The following is an 18,982-nucleotide window of genomic DNA, read 5'->3' as shown; positions in this document are numbered from 1 at the left end:
CATTGCTATGAGAGAGAAACATTGATCAGCTGCCTCTTCTGTGTGCCCCTAGAGATCAAACCTACAACCTGGGTATGTGCCCTGACTGGGAATCAAACTGGTGACCTTTTGCTACACAGGATGATACTTAACCAACTGAGCCACACGGGCCACAGCAATGAGCTACCATTTTTTGAGTGCTTTCTCTGTGCCAGACACTGCTCCACGGTCCTTATGTACTCATCCAAACCTCACAACAACACTGTGCCCTATGCTATCAGGCTGGATAAAAGACAACCCCAGATCACTGAGACCTTTTTCCTATAGAAACCACAGAGCTGGTTAAGTCTTTAAAAATATAGGAGTATCATGTATGTTCATCTTTGTTAGCATGATAATTACACAATTATTAGGCACTTAATATATGCCAGGAATTTCACCAAGCATTAGGGATGCAAAAACATTTTGACAAACTCCTGTCCTTGAGGAGTTGGAAAGAAATACAAAATAGCACCAACACAAGGAGAAACCTACGCCTGCATTTAAGTGCCAGTTGAGCAACAGCCCCACAGCCTGCTGCTAAAGTTCCTGGGATCAACTGTGGACTGGGGGGCATGGGGTGAGGGAGTGGTCAGGGAACGCCTTATTAACAACATAGAAATCAGTCCATCCCTAAATACTAAGACAGCCACTAAGTGGTGAGGAGAGGGAGACTCCCCTCCCCCGGGAGAAAGAACAGAAGCAAAGAGAGCCCCTGGTCTATTAGGAGATGGCAATGGCCCTGCTGGGCTGAGGCAGAGAACCTGGGGGTGGGCAGTGAGAGAAGTGGTGGGAGCGGTCCACTGAGCACGTTTGGGAGAGTCTGCCCACCCAGCCAGGTATGTGGACTGCATCTTAAGGCAAAGAGGGGACACTGGAGAGTTCCAAGCATCGACCATCCTGGTTTCAGAAGACCACCAGTCCGGTGGTCGTGCTCAGAACCCCAGGGACCAGCGGGGAAAGGACCCGCCTGGGGAATAACGTTCAGTGTAAGTCCAAAATGCTCCAGGCCCGGTAGATGCTTTCACAGAAACAGCAACACAGATAATAGCTGCCATTTATCAGGTGTCAGGAGCTGTGCTAGGCGCTTATTTAATCATCCAAGTTCAAGATCACATGTATAGCAAGTGGCCTCGTCTGGTTGTGGACCTCAGTCAGTCTGACTCCATGTAACATTGCACTACAGACTTCTGCTGGCATCCCCACCTCCCACGGGGGACGGAGAGCAGCTCCCCAGCCAGCAAAGTCTGGACGAGGATGGTGATGGTGACGGAAAAGAGGAGGCAGCTTGGAGACATACACCCAATATCCTGGCTTTGCTTTCAGATTCTTGATGACTCACAGCCAAGGTCTAGCAGGAGGGGGAATTGCAGCCTGTGTCTGCAGAGAGGAAGAAACCTCGGGCCAGCCTGTCCTCACTTGCTGTCCAGAAACACACACTGGACACTGAGCTCTTCTGCACGGTTTAGAGCCCAGACAAACAGCACTGCGCTGGATCCTCCTACCAGACGCCTGCCTACCTCTCTCCCTCGCTGACTGGGGCCTGATCTCGTATTTGCTGGTTTATATACTATGGCAGCATAAGACAAGTTTAGAAGACAAAAATAACCTTGGAATTATCTTGTGAATTCATGGTAATTACCATGCAATTACATGCTCAGTAACCACAATGGAATTCCAGAGTATTTACAGTTCACTTCCATATACAAAAGCTCGGGCTTCTGGGCCTTCGTGGTGCAGGCAGGAGCATGGCACGGCGGGGCATGGCAGGGCGAGCAGGCCTGGGGACCATGCTCTTCCCCCATTGACCCAGCAGCTGAGCCAGAACTTCTTGTAGCTGGAAAGCCCACCAACAATTCCTGACACGTCTACCAGAAACACACCCTCTTCCAGAAGATGTCCTCTGAGGCCAAGGACTAGAGTGGGTGCCCTGAGCTGTCACTCTCTAGGGATGGTGTGACTAACCTCTGCTCTTTCTGAATCACCGGCTTCTGCCACAATGCACTCATTAACCACAAGTCCCCTGAATTATATAGCCTTTGAGGTCTTAAGTCAGAGGGAAGTGCTATCCAGTTATTGTATTTTGTTTATCTATTCTTTCTTTCATTCAGAAAACATGGATTGCCTGTTTTGTGCTCACAGCTTGCCCAGCCTTGGGATTCAGAAACCAAACAGTGCCTGCCCTCAGGAAGCCTCTGGCCATGTAAGGGGGTCAACCAGGGGAACAACTCCTGATCGGCCAGGTGACAGCAAGTACAGGCGTGAGACCAATGAGGCTCAAAGAGGTTTTCTCTTGTAACAAGGAAATTCCCAACGGCTACAAATGGGACAGTACTAACGGAGGCACACAAACCAAGATGCATGATGAGCCTGGGAGACTAACATTTTTATAGATGTGGACTCAGCTTACACGTGGGAAGAGCAGGCTTCATTAATAGTCCTGATGACGGGACCATCAGATATAATACTTTCTGTCAATGTTGAAGAGACATAATATGTGGGGAAATATGTCTCAAAAGGTGACCATGAAATCGTGTGTGTGTGTGTGTGTGTGTGTGTGTGTGTGTGATGTTCAGTCTCTGCTGGGCACTCAGTCAGCCTCAGTTCCCTGTGTGATCCCAGAGACACACAGAGAGAGAGTGAAGCATCACCATAGATAGTATCGGTCTCATGAACCTTGCAGTCCGCTGGGGATCAACAGCATCTTTTTCCTTCTATTCCAAGTACTGCACTAGGGCAGGCACCTGGTTGCCCAGCACTTGAAGGACCCCAGAGTTCAAAATCTGGGCCAGGAGCCTTCATTTTCTATGCCCAAAGGTTGGCCGTGGCCCTGTTTGCCATTCTCCAAGTTTCCAGTTATCCAAGGACAAATATAATTGATTGTCAAAGGCAAATATCACATGTCACGAAGGACATGCTACAGAACTGCCAGGTTCCAATACTTTCTTTTGTACATATTAAATTTTAAATATTTTTTTAAGAAATATTACAGCTGAAATACTTTAGGCCTACTGGAGCCAGCCTCTCCGGGGTAGCTCCCACTGGTAGGCAGGCAAAGTAAAGAATGTCAGTTTCCCAAAGAAAGCAGTTGAAATAACAGTTGTAACATTGGTGCTGCCAAGGAGCGGACTGTGCTGAGTGACTTGCTTCCGAAGAGTACAGTGTAGAAAGGGGGAAAGTCTACCTACGCGAGAAACCTGGCCAACAGCACCTTCGCCAGAGATCAGGATGCTTCATCAGTACCCTTGATTGAAGGTGATGAGAAGGGCCCTTTCCCCATGTGGTCCTCCTCTCACAAAGACATTACCCCATTCTAATCGTGAGAAACATCAGACAAACCCAACGTGAGGGGCATTCTATGAAACAGCTAAACAGTGCTCCTCAAAACTGTCAAGATCATCAAAAACAAGGAAAGCCTGGAAAACGGTTACAGCCCAGAAGAACTTAAGCAACATGGAAACTAAATACAATGCAGTAGCCTGGATGGGATCCTGAAACATAAAAAAAGGAGGAGGGGGAGTTGAGTTAGGGGAGATCTAATAAAATAGAAATAAAATCGAAAATAGTATATGGACTTAAGTTAATAGTAATGTAGCAATTTGGTTTCTTAGTTATGACAAACAATGCATTATCACATCAGTGTAAGATGTTAACAAAAAGGGGCTGAATATGGGGTAAGTAAGAATTCTCCGTATTATCTTCATAACTTGTCTGTTAATCTACAACTATTCTAAGATCAAACGCTTACTTAAATATTTTGTAAGGAGTCTTACATTCAGTTGCGGTCTTTTCCAGACAAAGGCAACCCATCGCTACGCAGTGATGACCACCCAGCTGAAGCACAACAATATGTCGCTGATTTTCCCCTATGTTTTTCTCCAGATGTGTAAGGCCCATGGCATCGGCTATGACATTGAGGTATGAAGGGTGACAGTTGGCCAAAGCTAGACCAAATAAATACAGGCCTGTAGACGATCCAGGCAGCTAATAATCTGGGGCCCCTTCAAACAGATCCTCTGCAAACACTAGTTTGACGTGCATTTAGAGGAAGGCTGAGTGATGCTTAGAGAAGGGTAGAAAGGCAGCTCCACCCTTGGTCCTGGGAAGTTCAGCTCTGTCGCCAAACTTGCACACCCACCTTGGTAAAACAAAAGCTTGGTGGCTCACCAAGCTTAGGAGGAATTTGGGGGGGTCATTTCTTGATTCTGAAGCATATCCTTAAGCTCCCTCACCCCACCCAAAGCTGTTTAGCAACATCTATCCTCTGTCTTAGTCTGCTCCAGCTGGCATAACAACACCACAATAGAAATTTATTTCTCACAACTCTGGAGGCAGGGAAGACCAAGGAAAAGATGCCTGATGCTGTTCCTAGTGAGGGCTCTCTTCCTGGCTTGCAGATGGCCACCTTCTGTGTCCTAACGTGGCACAGAGAGAGCGCTCTGGTGTCTCTGTAACCTCTTTTATAAGTACACCAGTTCCATCGGGACAGGGCTCCACGTTACAACTTTATTTATCCTTAATCACCTCCTTAAAGGCCCCATTTCCAATACAGTCACATAGGGGTTAGGGCTTCAACCCATGAATTGGGGGGAAGAGGACATGCAGTTCAGTTCATATCATCCTTCTACCTGCAAATAGTAGTTTCTTTCTAGAAGGTGTTCTCATAAAAACAATTTTTCCCAATTGGAGTCTTTTTTCGGTGATACTGATGTCCCGTGCCCAGCTGCTTCATCCATAATGTAGATGGGTAGGGGCAAGTGAGATATAATATCTCCTACCTAAGCCAGACCCTCCATTTTTGTGCCTAGAGACTCATGTTACTCTGAGAAATAGTTTCATGGTTTTGCACTTTGATTCAGATTTTTAAATCTCTGCCACTGATGGCTGTTCAAGACCTAAGTGACCCATGCACTCTTACTTGTGGGAGACCCACCCCACGACCCCGCATCACAGCAAACCTGTTAAAATCTAGTCTTCTCTCACATTAAATGTAATTTATAGATAATGACATAAGAATTGGGCAATAACCCATTGATTAAATGTTTTGATTTGCAGATATTCAGTTCTATATTTATTAATTTTTATTTTTCATACTTGAGAACAAATTCAAGTGTTTAGGGACCCAGTCTTTTTATAGGGCCTTGAAAAACATATAGACCTTCAGCACAAGGCCAACAGTGAATAAAATGGCCTTACTAACACTTGGCCATCTCCACCACACTGGAGGGCATTGCCAGGGTGCATAAGGCCCTTTGATTAGATTGATTGGTACTGTTTGCAAACATATAATGGAACTCATATTCTCTTGCAAATTACATTAAAATTGGTAAAATATAGAAAGAATGAGAAAAGCCAGATTGAACTGATTTACCTGAAATTAATTGTTACATCTGCTCAACACAATCCCTTTGGAATTAGTTTTTAGCTCCAAACTGATGAGACTGAAACACATCTATGTACCAGAAGGTGGCTAAATCTAACTCTAGCTTTATCTCAATCTATTTGATTTATTTTCTCCTAAAATATCAAACAGAGCAAGCTGTGTGAATAGGCATATGTGGCAGGAAGTGTCCTACCTCGAAGAAAACGTACTCCCTAACTTCCTATTGCCTGAAATTATTATTAGAGATTGATTTCTTTGGCTAGAGGCTTTGTACTTGATGGAAGTTCTAGAACTCCTGGGAAAAAGGAAAGCCCCCGATTTTATGTTATTTATACCTTTGTGGCTCTGAGTTGATCAGATTCATTTCTAAGAACAAATTTTAGGGCAGGAAACAGACCGCCATGGCCCAGGGGAAACAGTGGATGATGCAGGGGGAGAAGTTCCACTGAGGGTGAGGAAATCTACAGAAAGGTGCAGAGAGGCAATGAAGACACAGCTCTGCCTCCAGGTCACCTGTGCTGAGCAACTTATAAAATGTGAGAGATGAAATGGGAGAGAAAGACAAGTAAGATTGAGGGCAATGCAGTGATAGAACCATATGAAGATGAAAAAGATAACAGAATAAAAGAGAGGATAAAATCCAGAAGAATCCATTTTTTTAAATGAGAAGAGGATAAACAGGCAGAAAAAGAGCCACAAATAAACAGAAGCACAACCAGAAAGAGAGGGGGTGGGGAAAATAGAGTCCTAAAAATCTGAGGTGGGAAAAAAAAGAGTCATGTGACTATTTGGAAATTCTTCAACAATGTCCGGCTCTAGTTCTCCTGAGATGGGTTCTCATATGTGTAGGCCCATGAGTCCATCCCTGGTCAGACAGTCTACTTTTTCTCTTAATTGCCTGTCTTCACAGGCAGGTGATGAACCAGCTTTTACAGAGCACCAACTATCCGCTGGCACTGAGCTAAGCACTAGTACTTCATTATCTCTTTAATCTTCATATCTCTTTTGTAAGAAGCTGTTCTTTCTACCAGATCACACTGAGGAATTTAGGTCCAAAGAGTTTAAGCGCTTTCACAAGATCACGCAGCCAATCATTCTGTAGAACTGACATTTGAATCAATAATTGTCCATAGAGTCAAACACCAAGCAGTCCCCTATGGGCCTTTTCCCTCACCTAAGGACCACCTTACCAACTCACCCAAGAATTCTGGGAACCATTTCAAATTATTCCACCTAGGTACCCCTTATGTATTCCTCAGCTAAAGGAGCACAACCTTCTTTACAGCCACCGTGACTATTTCTAACTTACAAACGAATTGTTTAACAATTAACTTCTCTAACGTTGTACTGCCTCCTTGGATTATGCTGAATCTAAAAAGCTCAGTGTCACCTCTGCTAGCTCTTCCCACTGGTGGTCGAATTTAATGTGGGTGCTCTTTCCAGAAAAAGAACAACATTAACAATCTATCATCGTCAATGCTACCAACATGAACATTCTTAAAAGTCCTTACTCTCAACATTATGTTTTTCCTCCCATTATCACAGAATTTCAAGTGGCATTATATGTTTCCTCCCATTATTATCACAGAATTTCAAACGATGCTGCTTGTCCCAAATCTCAGGGAAAAACTAAAAGGGAAATGAGGTCACCCTATGAGTTTATTTGTCCTTGCTGAATAGTGGAAGGAAGCATTGCTGAGTTTGTAGCCAGCTTGGTGGGTCTCATGCTTGGTATTTCTGCGATGCTGCAAAATACCCCCACTGATTTCCTAATGAAATGAAGTTTCAACGAAAGCCACATGGAGGAGAGCGTCCTGTTCACTGCCTGCGACCGCGTGGGGAGGGCTGGTCTCCCACACACATAGGCAGTGTGCCACGGTCCTAAATAGCTCCACCACACCCAGCAGGCATTTCCCAAGGCCAGGATGCTGCCATGGTGGCAATCATTAGGACTGTTCAAAACCTCTTCTCCTTCCGGGCACACAATGGAAGTGTACTTCCTCAGCCCTCTCCCTGCAGCCAGGCATGGCGTTGGAGCTTGGTTTGGCCAGTGAAATATGAGCAGATGTATGTCCTTTCTATGCAGAAGCCTTTAAGAGCCACTGCATGAGTTGCCATATTCTTTTCCTGCCTTGGAAATCATGGAAGTACATTGAGATGGAACTACATACAGCCTGGGTCCCCAAGTGTACCAACAGCTACTAGGAACCCACGCCAACCCACGTGGGAAATGGAGCATGAGCACAAACCACACTGTCATTGTTATAAACAACTAAGAATTGTTTGTGGGGGTTTTTAAATTACTGCAGCCTGACCTAACCTATCTGATTGACTCAGAAATTAGTATCAAGAAAAGGATGCTCCCCAAACAGAAAACAAATATTGTCATTTCAACATGGAATTAATATAAAAAGTAATGAGATAATTTACTCTTTTGTCCTAAGTTGTTTTTTTAAGCTACAGCACATCTAAGTTTCAATGACTAATATTTCAAGTTCTCAGTAGTCCCATGTGGCTAGTGGCTACCATATTGGACAGCACAGTAAAGGGTGTGAGACACCGTACAAATCAATTTGTCAGTGGTTCTCAACTCTGGCTGCCCATCAGAATGATCCGAGTGATTCTGATGCCCAGGCAGATAACCAGGCAGGGCTGGGCCTAGGATGAGGCAAGTTAAGCACTTACCTGGTATCTGGGTACACTGTCTTGTACCCAGGGCATAAAATTTAAAGGAACACACACACACACACACACACACACACACACACACACTCACACTCGGTAATAAAGATAAATGATATTACAATGCAATATGTTAAAAATCAAATTTAATGCCAAAAAGTTTATAATGAACAAAATAACAAAATTTATATAAAAACATACTGATTTTCCTTAGGCTCAGGCTCCTATGGCTCAGTGTGACACTCTACCCAGGGCCCAACTAAATCAGTATTTCCACTAATAGGGCCCAGGAACTATATTGTTTAAAGCACTCAGATGATTTTAATGTGCAGGCAGCCTTGAGAGCCATTGTTCTAGTCCAACATCTGTCCTCCTGCCCTGATTCCCTGATACAATGGGGAGTCAGTGGGCATTCATAACTCTGGAGTGTGATCTCTCTTACCAAATCCCCCAAACGTTGTTTTCTTTTTTGTACTTCCAGAGATCAGAAGTTCACAGCTTCATGGGGCAGCCATGACACCATTGAACAGCTCCAGTGCTAACTTTTATTAATTTAGAGAACACTGGTAAAATAATAATTTTCAAATAAAATAATGCCTCTCAGACAGATACAAAATTAAACATGAGATAAAGATTTTATTTAACAGGGAAGATTTTATAACTCGTACAAAAATGAATCCAAAAATAGGCATCTTTATAGATCAGGAATATTGAAGTGAGTGTGCAAATGGCACAAAACTGGTTTTTCCACAAGGGGAGCAAGAGAGAAAGATCAATGAAATTATGGACAGAATCTGCTTCTCTCTGAATCACCTACAACCTACAGAGTTGCAAAGATCTCCCATAGAATGAAGGACATAGGGTGTGCCACAGACAACACACAGTTTTCCATTGAAATATAAATTATTTTCCACACAACAAACTGCTTCTCTGTATTTTTTTACCCGTTGCTCTTAGAATAGTGGTTTCAAACTTTGACATATGTGACAATCATTTGGGAAGTAAGCTAACATGCAGACTTCCTCCCAATGATCCTGAGCTTGGATGATGCCCATGGAAACACATTTTAGCAAGCATTTAACTAGATGATTTTGATGTGAGTATTCTGAGGATCTGACTTCCAAAACACCTTGTCTTGGACGAGCAGTAACAGTGCTGGTGGAGATGTGGAGTAAAGAGAGCCCAGTGGGAATGGAAGTTGATTCAGCCACCATAGAGGTCCCTCAAAAATTAAAAATAAAACTACCATATGACCCAGCAATTCCACTTCTGGGTATATGCCCAAAGGAAACAAAGTTACCATCTTGAAGAGATATCTATACCTCCATGTTCACTGCAGCATTATTCAAAATAGCCAAAATATGGAAACAACCTAGGGGTCCATTGATGAATGAATAGATAAAAGAAGATATGACAAGCGTGTGTGTGTGTGTGTGTGTGTGTGTGTGTGTGTGTGTGTGTAATATTATCCAGCCATAAGAAGGAAGAAATTCTGCTATTTGTGACAACATGGATGGACCTTGAGCACATTATGCTAAATGAGATAAGCCAGACAAAGACAAATATTGTATGATATCACTTGTATGTGGGATCTAAAGCCAAAGCTATAGAAACAGAGAGTAGAATGGGGTTGCCAGGGGAAGTGAGGAGGTGGGAATTGTAGATATATTGTTAAAGGGTACAAAGAAGATGAAGTCTAATAATGCACAGCATAGTGATTATAGTCAACAATACTGTATTATATACTTCAGAATTGCTAAAAGACTAGATCCTAAATGTTATCATTGTAAAAAAGAAATAATGTGATGTGATAAAGGTCTTAGCTAAAGCCACAGTGGTAATCGTATTGCAATATATTAATATATCCAATGAACATGTTGTACACCTTAAATTTACACAATGTTATATGTAAATTATATCTCAATTGAAAAACAACGACACTGTCCTAGAATATATCTGCTCCATATTCTGGAGACAGCCTTTCCCACTGTACTTCTCACAGTATTTCCAGTTAGCTTTAGACTTCAATTCAAATCTGCCTTAGTGTCATAGTACAGTACATTTCCTTTACTTTGTTTCAACATAACATGCTATTTCTTTTCTCCCCATTCAAATTGTATAGGACAGAAAAGGAACTGTTTTCATATTATATGAACACTTGAAGAGAAACAAGTTGGGAATGTTGTGAGTATGTCTAGGAGATACAATAAGCTAAGAAAATAGACTATGACAACCGACAAGTATGACACTTCACATGCATTTTTTGAGAAATTTGTAAATTGAATTTATTGGGGTTACATTGGTTAATAAAATTATATAGGCCTAAGATGTACAATTCTATCATTCATCATCTGTATATTGTATTGTGTGTTCACTACCCCAAGTTAAGTCTCCTTTCATCACCATGTATCCTCCCTTTAGCCTCCCCTCCCTCCCCCACCCCCATTTTCCTCTGGTAATCACCATACTGTTGTCTGTCTATGAGGTTCTTTTTTAAATCAGCATGCTCATTTGTTGGAAGTCTAACTTATTTTATTTAGATCTTCAAGTGTTTCACACAATGACTTTAGATGTGTCAGTGGGAGTTCATGAATATAATTGATTAATTATTCAGATTGATGAGTAAGAGGCTAGTCTGGTAATCATATTACACACACACACACACACACACACACACAATCTGACTCATGATGAGCAAGCTCAGCTGTTGTAGTTGTGGAAGGGCTTACTGGCATACTTAGAAAAGTGTTCTGGTGCCTTTGGCAAATGCCCCTCCCCCCAAAAAAGCAGGGTCTGTGGCCCCTCCTCATACCCAGTTTTGGCCGCGGTCCAGTCTTCTCAAGATGCACGTGAGCTGAGAAGAGCCCCGCTGGGGCGCTCAGGAGGCTTCTCTGTGCTCCCCCGTTTCCTAGGAACTTCTCTCCAGGGGATATTGGAGAGCAGGCAAAGTTGTCTCCTCATCTAGGACTCAGAACTTTAGATCCACCATCTTGAATTGTGTCTTATTTCATATCTTGGAATATGGTGAGTGGGTCCTTTAAAGTCATCCTAATTTATTGGGAAACCGTTTCTGCCCTATATGTCTCTCCTTATAACATCTAGAGCAGTGTGACCTCACATTGAAACACACAAGCTCAGACCTGTTCTTATAAAAACTGACCAAGCAAGAGCCAATTCCTCTGTTAAGTATCAATGTTCCTGAACAGCCTCAGTTTCTCCCCAGATGTTCAGTCTCCTAGACACTGGTCCCACATGAAAACAGGCAGAGATGCGCACAGGTCTCTACTCCCTATCCAAAGTACAGTCCTTTGTTTTACCAAAGTATTATCAGTTGTAACAGGCATTATAAATGATTTAGCATGTCGACTCCCAATAAGTCAGGAAAGGGCACCAGTAGCCAGAACACCAGAGATGAAATACTTCCTGTTCCACTCCCTCCAAACTTGTCACTGATGCCAGGGCTGTGGCAGAACATAGGCCACCAGGCAGTTACTGGGACTGGGAGAACCAAACATTCAACTGGATTTGAAGTTGGCAAGCTGGGGAATATGAAATGTGTATAGTTATGATTCTGACTGATCCAGTAAGGTTCAAGGTCCAAGTACATGTCTAAGCTCAGGAATTCAGACAATGGATTAGTTAAGTACAAGAACTAGAAGTCAGAACACAGAGATTTGAACTCCACCTCACTGGGCACTGGCTGGCACCAAAGGTCGCCTGAAAAGGACAAGCAGGGCTGGGAGGGGAACTAGGCAAACCCCACGCATGGGGGACAAGGCTGGGAGGGGTGACTGCCCTTCAGAAAAAAACAGCCAAACAAGCAAAAAATAAACAGGGTTCAGGAACCTGGAGGTCATCCCAACAAGCAGCACCAGCCAGGAATGTTCCAACTACAAAGAGAAAATGGACAACCTGAGGTCTGGGTGGAAGGAGCAAGACCGTAGGAGCTCAGAGAAGAGGCTGCTTTCAGAGACCCGGGTCGGCAAGGGGTGCATGAAGGGAGCCCATTAGCAAAAGCTGACACTCAGGACTGGTGTCCCAGAACTGACAGTATGAGGCAAGGATAGTGTTAACAGGGCAGGGGCAGAGTTCCTGAAGTATGGGCCCTGGAAAGCTTTATCCAGGTGGGTACTAGGACATAGAGGAACAGGCGAGAAGAAAACTATCACAGAATTTAGGAGTTGGAAGAAGAGGCTGTTTTGTGAAAAAGGAACACCCCCAATCATCAAACTGACCAAGCAGCAAGGTTGACTTGATGCTGAAACCTACAGAATGAATAATTAGACCAGGAGGAATCCGCCCAACTGTGGCTACGCCTGCCCCTGAGATATCAGGCAAGGATGCCTTGACCTGCAGACTAGCTTTGGTGGTAGAAATAGTCTTATTGGTGTATCTTCTAGATGGTTATTCCACTATTCTAAGAAATAATCCCATTAGAGGTCACACAGTAGATTGTGTCTCCTGACCTCAAATCCATTGTTCTTTTCACTACACCACAATGACTATATTGTGTGGCCACCTTCGAACACTTTTCTGGAATATAGAGATTCTCAGCCTATTGTGAGGTGCTTCACTACTTATACAAGTTTATATTGAGCTTACTAAATTACTTTTTCTAGTAGATAGGATTGAAGATTATTGCTGAGATTCTCACTTGCATCTAGTTGTGCTTTCTTGAGTGTAAGATGAAAGGGTGGAATTGTAGCTAGTATGCAGGGATTGCACTACGGCATGGACATGGAGGTTGAAAATAGACAACTTAATAGACAGTGGCCAGGAGACAGTCCTCATTTTCTAGAACTCGAATTGAAAAGGAAGAGGTGAGCAGATAAAAGCTTTCCCCCTTCATGTTGCTTGAATTTTCTCTGGTGCTTTAAGGAGAAGCTTTCCATGAGAGGGCTGGGCTCCACTTGGCTTTACTGTGACCAGGTCCTATTGGGTGAAGAAGGTTACATGGCCACCTCTTTAGGAAAGGTGAGGGTTCCAGGATGGGATGACCTTATATACCAGAACTTTGTGGCTTAGCTTTACCAAGATAACTTCATACCAGCTCCATTTACATCGGAATATTTCCTGGAATAGTGGAATTTGAAGAGAAATTTCAGGGAAGTCAAAGTGAAGGAAATTCTAGAAATGAATTAATTAATAAGGACCTAAATTAATTAAAGTCCATCCAGCCTCTTAGTTCCCAATCTGAGGACCATGAACCCCAGCAGTATGTGGGCCTCTACATCATACACACACGTACACACAACTATACTTTTTTGAAGTATGGGTTTCAATATTTTGTTTATATCAAAATCATCTGGGAGACTTGGTGAAACTGCATATTCCTGGCTTCCAAGTCCAAAGATTAGGATTTTATTGATCTGGGGGAGAGCCTGGGAATCTGCTATTTTAGGAGCATCTGGGGTCTAATATATACTGACCCTGTGGCAATAAAACACAAATACCTTTTTTAAATGATCTATTCTGAAGTTGCCTTGAGTGATATTTATACTCCTAAAAGAAGAGACACCAACGTTCAGTAGCTATAAGGGGATGGGGTTGGGCAGTCTTTAGATGTGGGAAATATACCTCACAAAGTTTGGGAGCACTGATCTAATCCAATTCCTTCATTTCAGAGATAAAGAAATGAAGACCCAGAGAGATCAAGTAACTGTCCCCAAAGTCACACAGTCAGTAGCAGGAGAAAGAACCCTGGTCTCCTGCCTTGGGCCCTGGGAAGCTTTCTAGTCCCACCCTGACCCCAGGGAAAGCAGGATCAGGTTGGAAGGCAGCCTTCCCAAAAGGTCTAGGTCTGAGATTCTAAGGTGATTTATTTCACAGGTAACAACTAGGAAAGAAGTAATTGCAAAGTTTTTTTGCAGCTGACTTAAGGAGCAACTAGCTCTTTAGGTTCAGCCCCTCAGGACAGAACAATTTTTTTAAATTAACTCATTCATTTAATCTATTCTTTTCTATTGATAAAGTTCAAAAAATAGCTAGAAATAAATACCTTGGCGGTTTTCAAATTAAAATTTACAATGATCTAGTTGTTTAGAAACACAGTAGTATTCTACAGGATGGTTTGCAAGTCATCACTGAGATTTTCTTAAAGCGTGTGTTCAGCTTTATAAAGATAGCTGCCCATGAAAGAGGCATTTTCTTTGAAATATAGTAGTCTTATTTCAGCTTGCTGTCATTTCTCAATGTGGGTAGGGCACCACTTATAAGTAGTAGAAGGAGTCACTTGTATACATGAAGTAGAAAATAATACTGAGGTGCAAATGTCTCTGTAGGCAAGGAAATTGTTAGGCATGAATTACACTTAGCAACGATTCTATTAAACTAACTTAAACAATTTTTAAAATGAGCTTCTCAATACTCCTGTCCTCACTCAGTGGTAGCCTTTGGCTACAAATGACTGAATCTATTCCTATATTCTGCTAAGTTGATTAATAAAAAATATTTATTACACAAATCCTTTTTGTTGACAAGTTAAAATGGAGCCTCATCTTTCATATCTCCCTGAAGATTGCCACCTTGTGAGATTGAAAATACTCATTAAATTCCATCACCAGACAGGCACAAATGAGAGGGTGATTGTTTTTAAGCATGTGAGGGGAATCATTGGTAAACTCATTTGTTTGGATATCATTAACAGAACAATCGGTGAGGATCTCCAGGGGGTCCTCATGACCTTTGCTCGCAATCTCTTCGTCATCCATCAAGAAATATCAGCACCTAATATGCAAGGCGAGACCAATTTTAAGGTGAGGTGTTAATTAACTAACGATCCTGGTTGATTTCTATACAAGGGCTGAAAATACCTCATGCTGTATTGTAAACAAGCGCTAAACCATTTTTTTTTAATTGTAAGCAGTACACTTTTACAATGTGCAGGGTCAATACTGTAAGGTTCTCACTGAACCCGTTAGTTAAACGTAATAGTTTGAAACTTTTTCTTTGAAATATGGTCGTCTTATTTTAACTTGCTACCATTTCCAAACCCACGCTGACACTACAACCGGGCTTTCTGATGTTGGAACTGAAATGAAAACATCACAATGGAGCCCAAACAGAGACTGTTGCAGAAAAAAAAAAATTCCTGGCTATAATCTACCTACATTTCAGTGTCTGGTAAGGGATTCCTGGCGAGCCCAAGCTTCTAGGACAGAGGAGTTCTGAGGCCAGGAAGGACAGTGTGTTTAGGGAAAAGCTCAGCACATACGTGAGCCATCTACTCCACCCTGTTCCTCCAAAGTGGGTAGATGTTCCCTCACTAACTGTTGAAGCTTCCAGATAATACAGTCATGTGTAATTGACTAAATGTCTCGAGACTCCTGAAAACAGGAGCAAGATCTGTACAAGAGGTTTTAAAATACCCGCCGAGCAGAAATGAACATCTAGTATTGGTGATCAAAATTTTCATTGGATTTCCAACCTGCGCCTTCATCATGTTTAAATGGGTCAAGTAACTCGAAGGTCTCAACTGGAACCTACATGTCATTTTTCTCTTACATGGAAAGCCCAACAAAAGCTTGATAAGAATAGGATTTTTTAATATGTTTTTTCCTTGAGCTAGGCCCCGGTCCTTCTAGTAATGGTGATGATGATAATAATTCAATGTGATGTACTCTTCAATGTGACTTTATGAGTTGCAAGATTGACCACTGCTTTTCCCATAACATGACTGAGAAGATTTAATTTTAAAACGGCCCAGTGTTGTAATCACTTTCACAGGTCCTAAAGGATCTATGCTCAGTGTTTATATTCTAAGTTACTGCGAGCTAGCATCATCTTGTCATTACTGCCATACACAAAATTCTAAGACTGACTGCACATGATCAGATTAGTCTGTCAAAATGTAGTTCATAATCAGAATCAGACGGTGCTATGGACTTAATTTTGTCCTCCCAAACGTCACCTGTTGAAACCTTAACCCCAAAGTGACAGTATATAGAGATGGAAGGGAATTATGTTGAAATGAGGTCATGAGGGTGGTGTGGGAATGATGGGGCCCTTATAAGAGACCAGAGCATTTGCTTACCCTCTCCCCACCATGTGAGGCTACAGCAAAAACCTGGTTGTCTGCAAGCCAGGAACTGAATTGGCCAGCACATTGACCTTGGACTTCCCAGCCTCCAGAACTGTGAGAAAGAAATTTGAGTTGTTTAAGCCACCCAGTCTGTGGTAGTTTGTTATAGCAGCCTGCATACTATGACAGATGGTATATCCCCAAACTACACGGATTTAGTGGGCTCAGAGTTTGGACTTGAGGTTGGCAAAGCCAACTACTCATGGCACAATGAAGGCTCTTTCTCTGCCCTTTGTCTGACTCCCAAAACTATCAGGTTAGATGTTCGAAAGTCGATTTTAAATATATCATGGTTTCTAGCCTTCTCATGTGAATCATTATTATCTTGATATGCTTACTCTTGATAGAAGGTCAAAAGGTAAAAAGGTTAAATTTCAACAAAATAGGAATAATAAAAACTTGAAAAGTGAAATAGATTCATTTTGGGTAGTATATCCTCATGACATTCTAATAAATCTTTTTAGTTTAGCAACAAGGATTTACTAGCAAAGTAAAGGCTGAATGAAAATGGAAGGTAATTTGCCCTAACCGGTTTGGCTCAGTGGATAGAGCGTCAGCCTGCGGACTGAAGGGTCCCAAGTTCAATTCTGGTCAAGGGCATGTACCTTGGTTGCGGGCACATCCCCAGTTGAGAGTGTGCAGGAAGCAGCTAATCGATGTTTCTAACTCTCTATCCATCTCCCCTCCTCTCTGTAAAAAATCAATAAAATATATTTAAAAAGAAAGTGGAAGGTAATTCAGAAAAAAACATTTAATAAAATCCAACATCCTTTTTTTTTCCAGAGAGGGAGGGAGAGAGAAACATCAATGAGAGAGAGACATTGATTGGTTGCCTCCTCTACACGCCCTGACTGGGAATTGAACCCCCAACCTAGGTATGTGCCCTGACTGGGAATCAAACCTACAACCAACTGAGCCACACTGGCCAGGGCCAACTTCCTTTCTTGATAAAAAATAATAATAATAATAATATAATAAAAACTCAAATTAAAGATGTACACAATAGAAGCCCATTTTTTCATTATTATATTTAATAGACATTAAAATTTCTATAAATATTTCCAAGTTCTTACAGTTTTTATATTCATTTCATCAGGACTGACAACCAGCAACTTGTAGATGGTGCTGGTTGGTGGAGCACACTTTGAGTCAAAGTAATCTAAATCACCATTAACTTAAAAAGGAACAAATGCTTAGTGGTGGGGAGACTTGTGGGGGCGAGGAGGGAGGGGGAGAGTTGTAAGAAATGTTTAAGTCATGAATGTCGTTTTTATTGTTCATTTACAGGCCATCATTGATGAGGTTGAAGTCATTCTGGGAGTAACAGAGGAAAACAAAAAGCGATTTGAAGAAGAGCTACAATCTAAAGATGATAAGAAAAATACCTCTCTGAGCCTGATATGTTTATGATCCTGGAATACATGACTGAGTTTAGATTCCAACTAGAGCTAAAAAGGCAACGTTTCTTTTACTGTTAGGAATAAAGGAGGAGGGAAAAAGTTAGTTTGCTTTGTTTGCTAGGAAGTGTATCAGCACAGACTATAATGTAATGCTCTAAAAAAATGTTACGTGATCGTATTTTACTTATTAAACCAAAACCGATTTGTGTTTCTCTTCCTCTTTCCAAACTAAGGGGGGAAATATCCAACAAGAAATGTACAAGTCTTACTGATATCACCTCTGCATCTACTTCTTTCTAAACTTCAGGATAGTGGAGATTTTGTTTGAATGTTTTATAAAGTGTCCTCCTCCTATTTCTAATAGTAATTTGTCTTCTGCATTTAAAAAGTTAAATAAAGGATTAACCATTGATATTTGGCAAAACAAAAATGTCTCCTTCTAAAGAAAATTACATTTGTATGGATTTTTAAAGTGACCCTTTATCATTCACTGTATTTTATTGCGCCAAGCCACTATTGTTTGTTGTTGCTATTTTTCAAAAAGGAAGGTAAGCCAACATTTAGTTCACCACAGCATCAGAATTTATCTAGGTGGCAGTATCTGCTCTTAGTTTAAGATGTCGTGTAACTGGAGCCTTCTGGCTTGAACAAACATTTGTGTGCTCTATTGAATAGAGCAGTAGTATTTTTACAAGCTTAATTCAACAGTCTCTGTTAAAGGGCCAATTGTTAAAATTATGCAGCGCTGACACTAACTCTCAGCATTTCCTTTGTAACTGTTCAAAATATTTATTCATCATCCAACCTTAACAAAGGGTGAAAGAAGCAAGTCACATAGTTGTTTTAAAGAATGATATCTTTATAAATACTGGAGGGTGTTGGGGAAAGGAGAGGTATTTTTTACCTAAGGGATTTCCATAAGTTTTAAACTATGCCTCAGGCTGAGTTTCTGCAATAAAATTAACATTTGTGTGTGTGTCAGCTTTTGTCTTGCTATAGTTGGAAATACATTAATTAGCCAGGTTTCCTGCCTGTGCTAGGTACAAGGATGACCTCTTTTTCTTGCCAGATCGCTCTAATCCATATGAGGGGCCCATTGTCCAGACACTTGACGGATAGGAAGTACTACATGCCCATTAGAGTCTCCCCTCGATTGAAGCCAGAGCAACATAAGGTCCAAGAGACTCATTAGTTCACTGGCACAATCGTGTCCTGAGAGTAAATGAAACCCTCTGTCTCCTTATGGCTCTCATCTGCTCTGGACTTTAAAAGAAAACTGTCTCTGTTTTGTTCAGCACAGCAGTGATCTTTCACATGGCGAGATCCCCTCTTAACAGTACAAAACGGTGAAATCTATTGGGGAAGTTTTGTGTGTGAATTTTGATTAGCACTCTGGAGCCTCAAGCTGCTGGCAATAGT

At 41.8% G+C, this 18,982-nt stretch overlaps 1 protein-coding gene across 1 annotated transcript in view; it reads left to right on the top strand.

Moving 5' to 3' along the window:
* IQCH (IQ motif containing H) overlaps positions 1-17,508 on the top strand; it is a 109,662-nt gene extending 92,154 nt beyond the window's left edge. Inside the window, 3 exon segments of the mRNA XM_015560440.1 lie at positions 3,814-3,936; positions 14,730-14,838; positions 17,451-17,508. Of these exon segments, the coding sequence (XP_015415926.1) occupies positions 3,814-3,936; positions 14,730-14,813 (207 nt within the window). The 3' untranslated portion in view covers positions 14,814-14,838; positions 17,451-17,508.
* The last annotated feature ends 1,474 nt before the right edge of the window (positions 17,509-18,982 follow it).

Source organism: Myotis davidii, unplaced genomic scaffold, assembly GCF_000327345.1.
Source record: "Myotis davidii unplaced genomic scaffold, ASM32734v1 scaffold673, whole genome shotgun sequence".
NCBI classification, from domain to species: domain Eukaryota; kingdom Metazoa; phylum Chordata; class Mammalia; order Chiroptera; family Vespertilionidae; genus Myotis; species Myotis davidii.
Note: the sequence above shows the minus strand (reverse complement) of the source record. Positions and strands in the feature narration are given on the sequence as shown.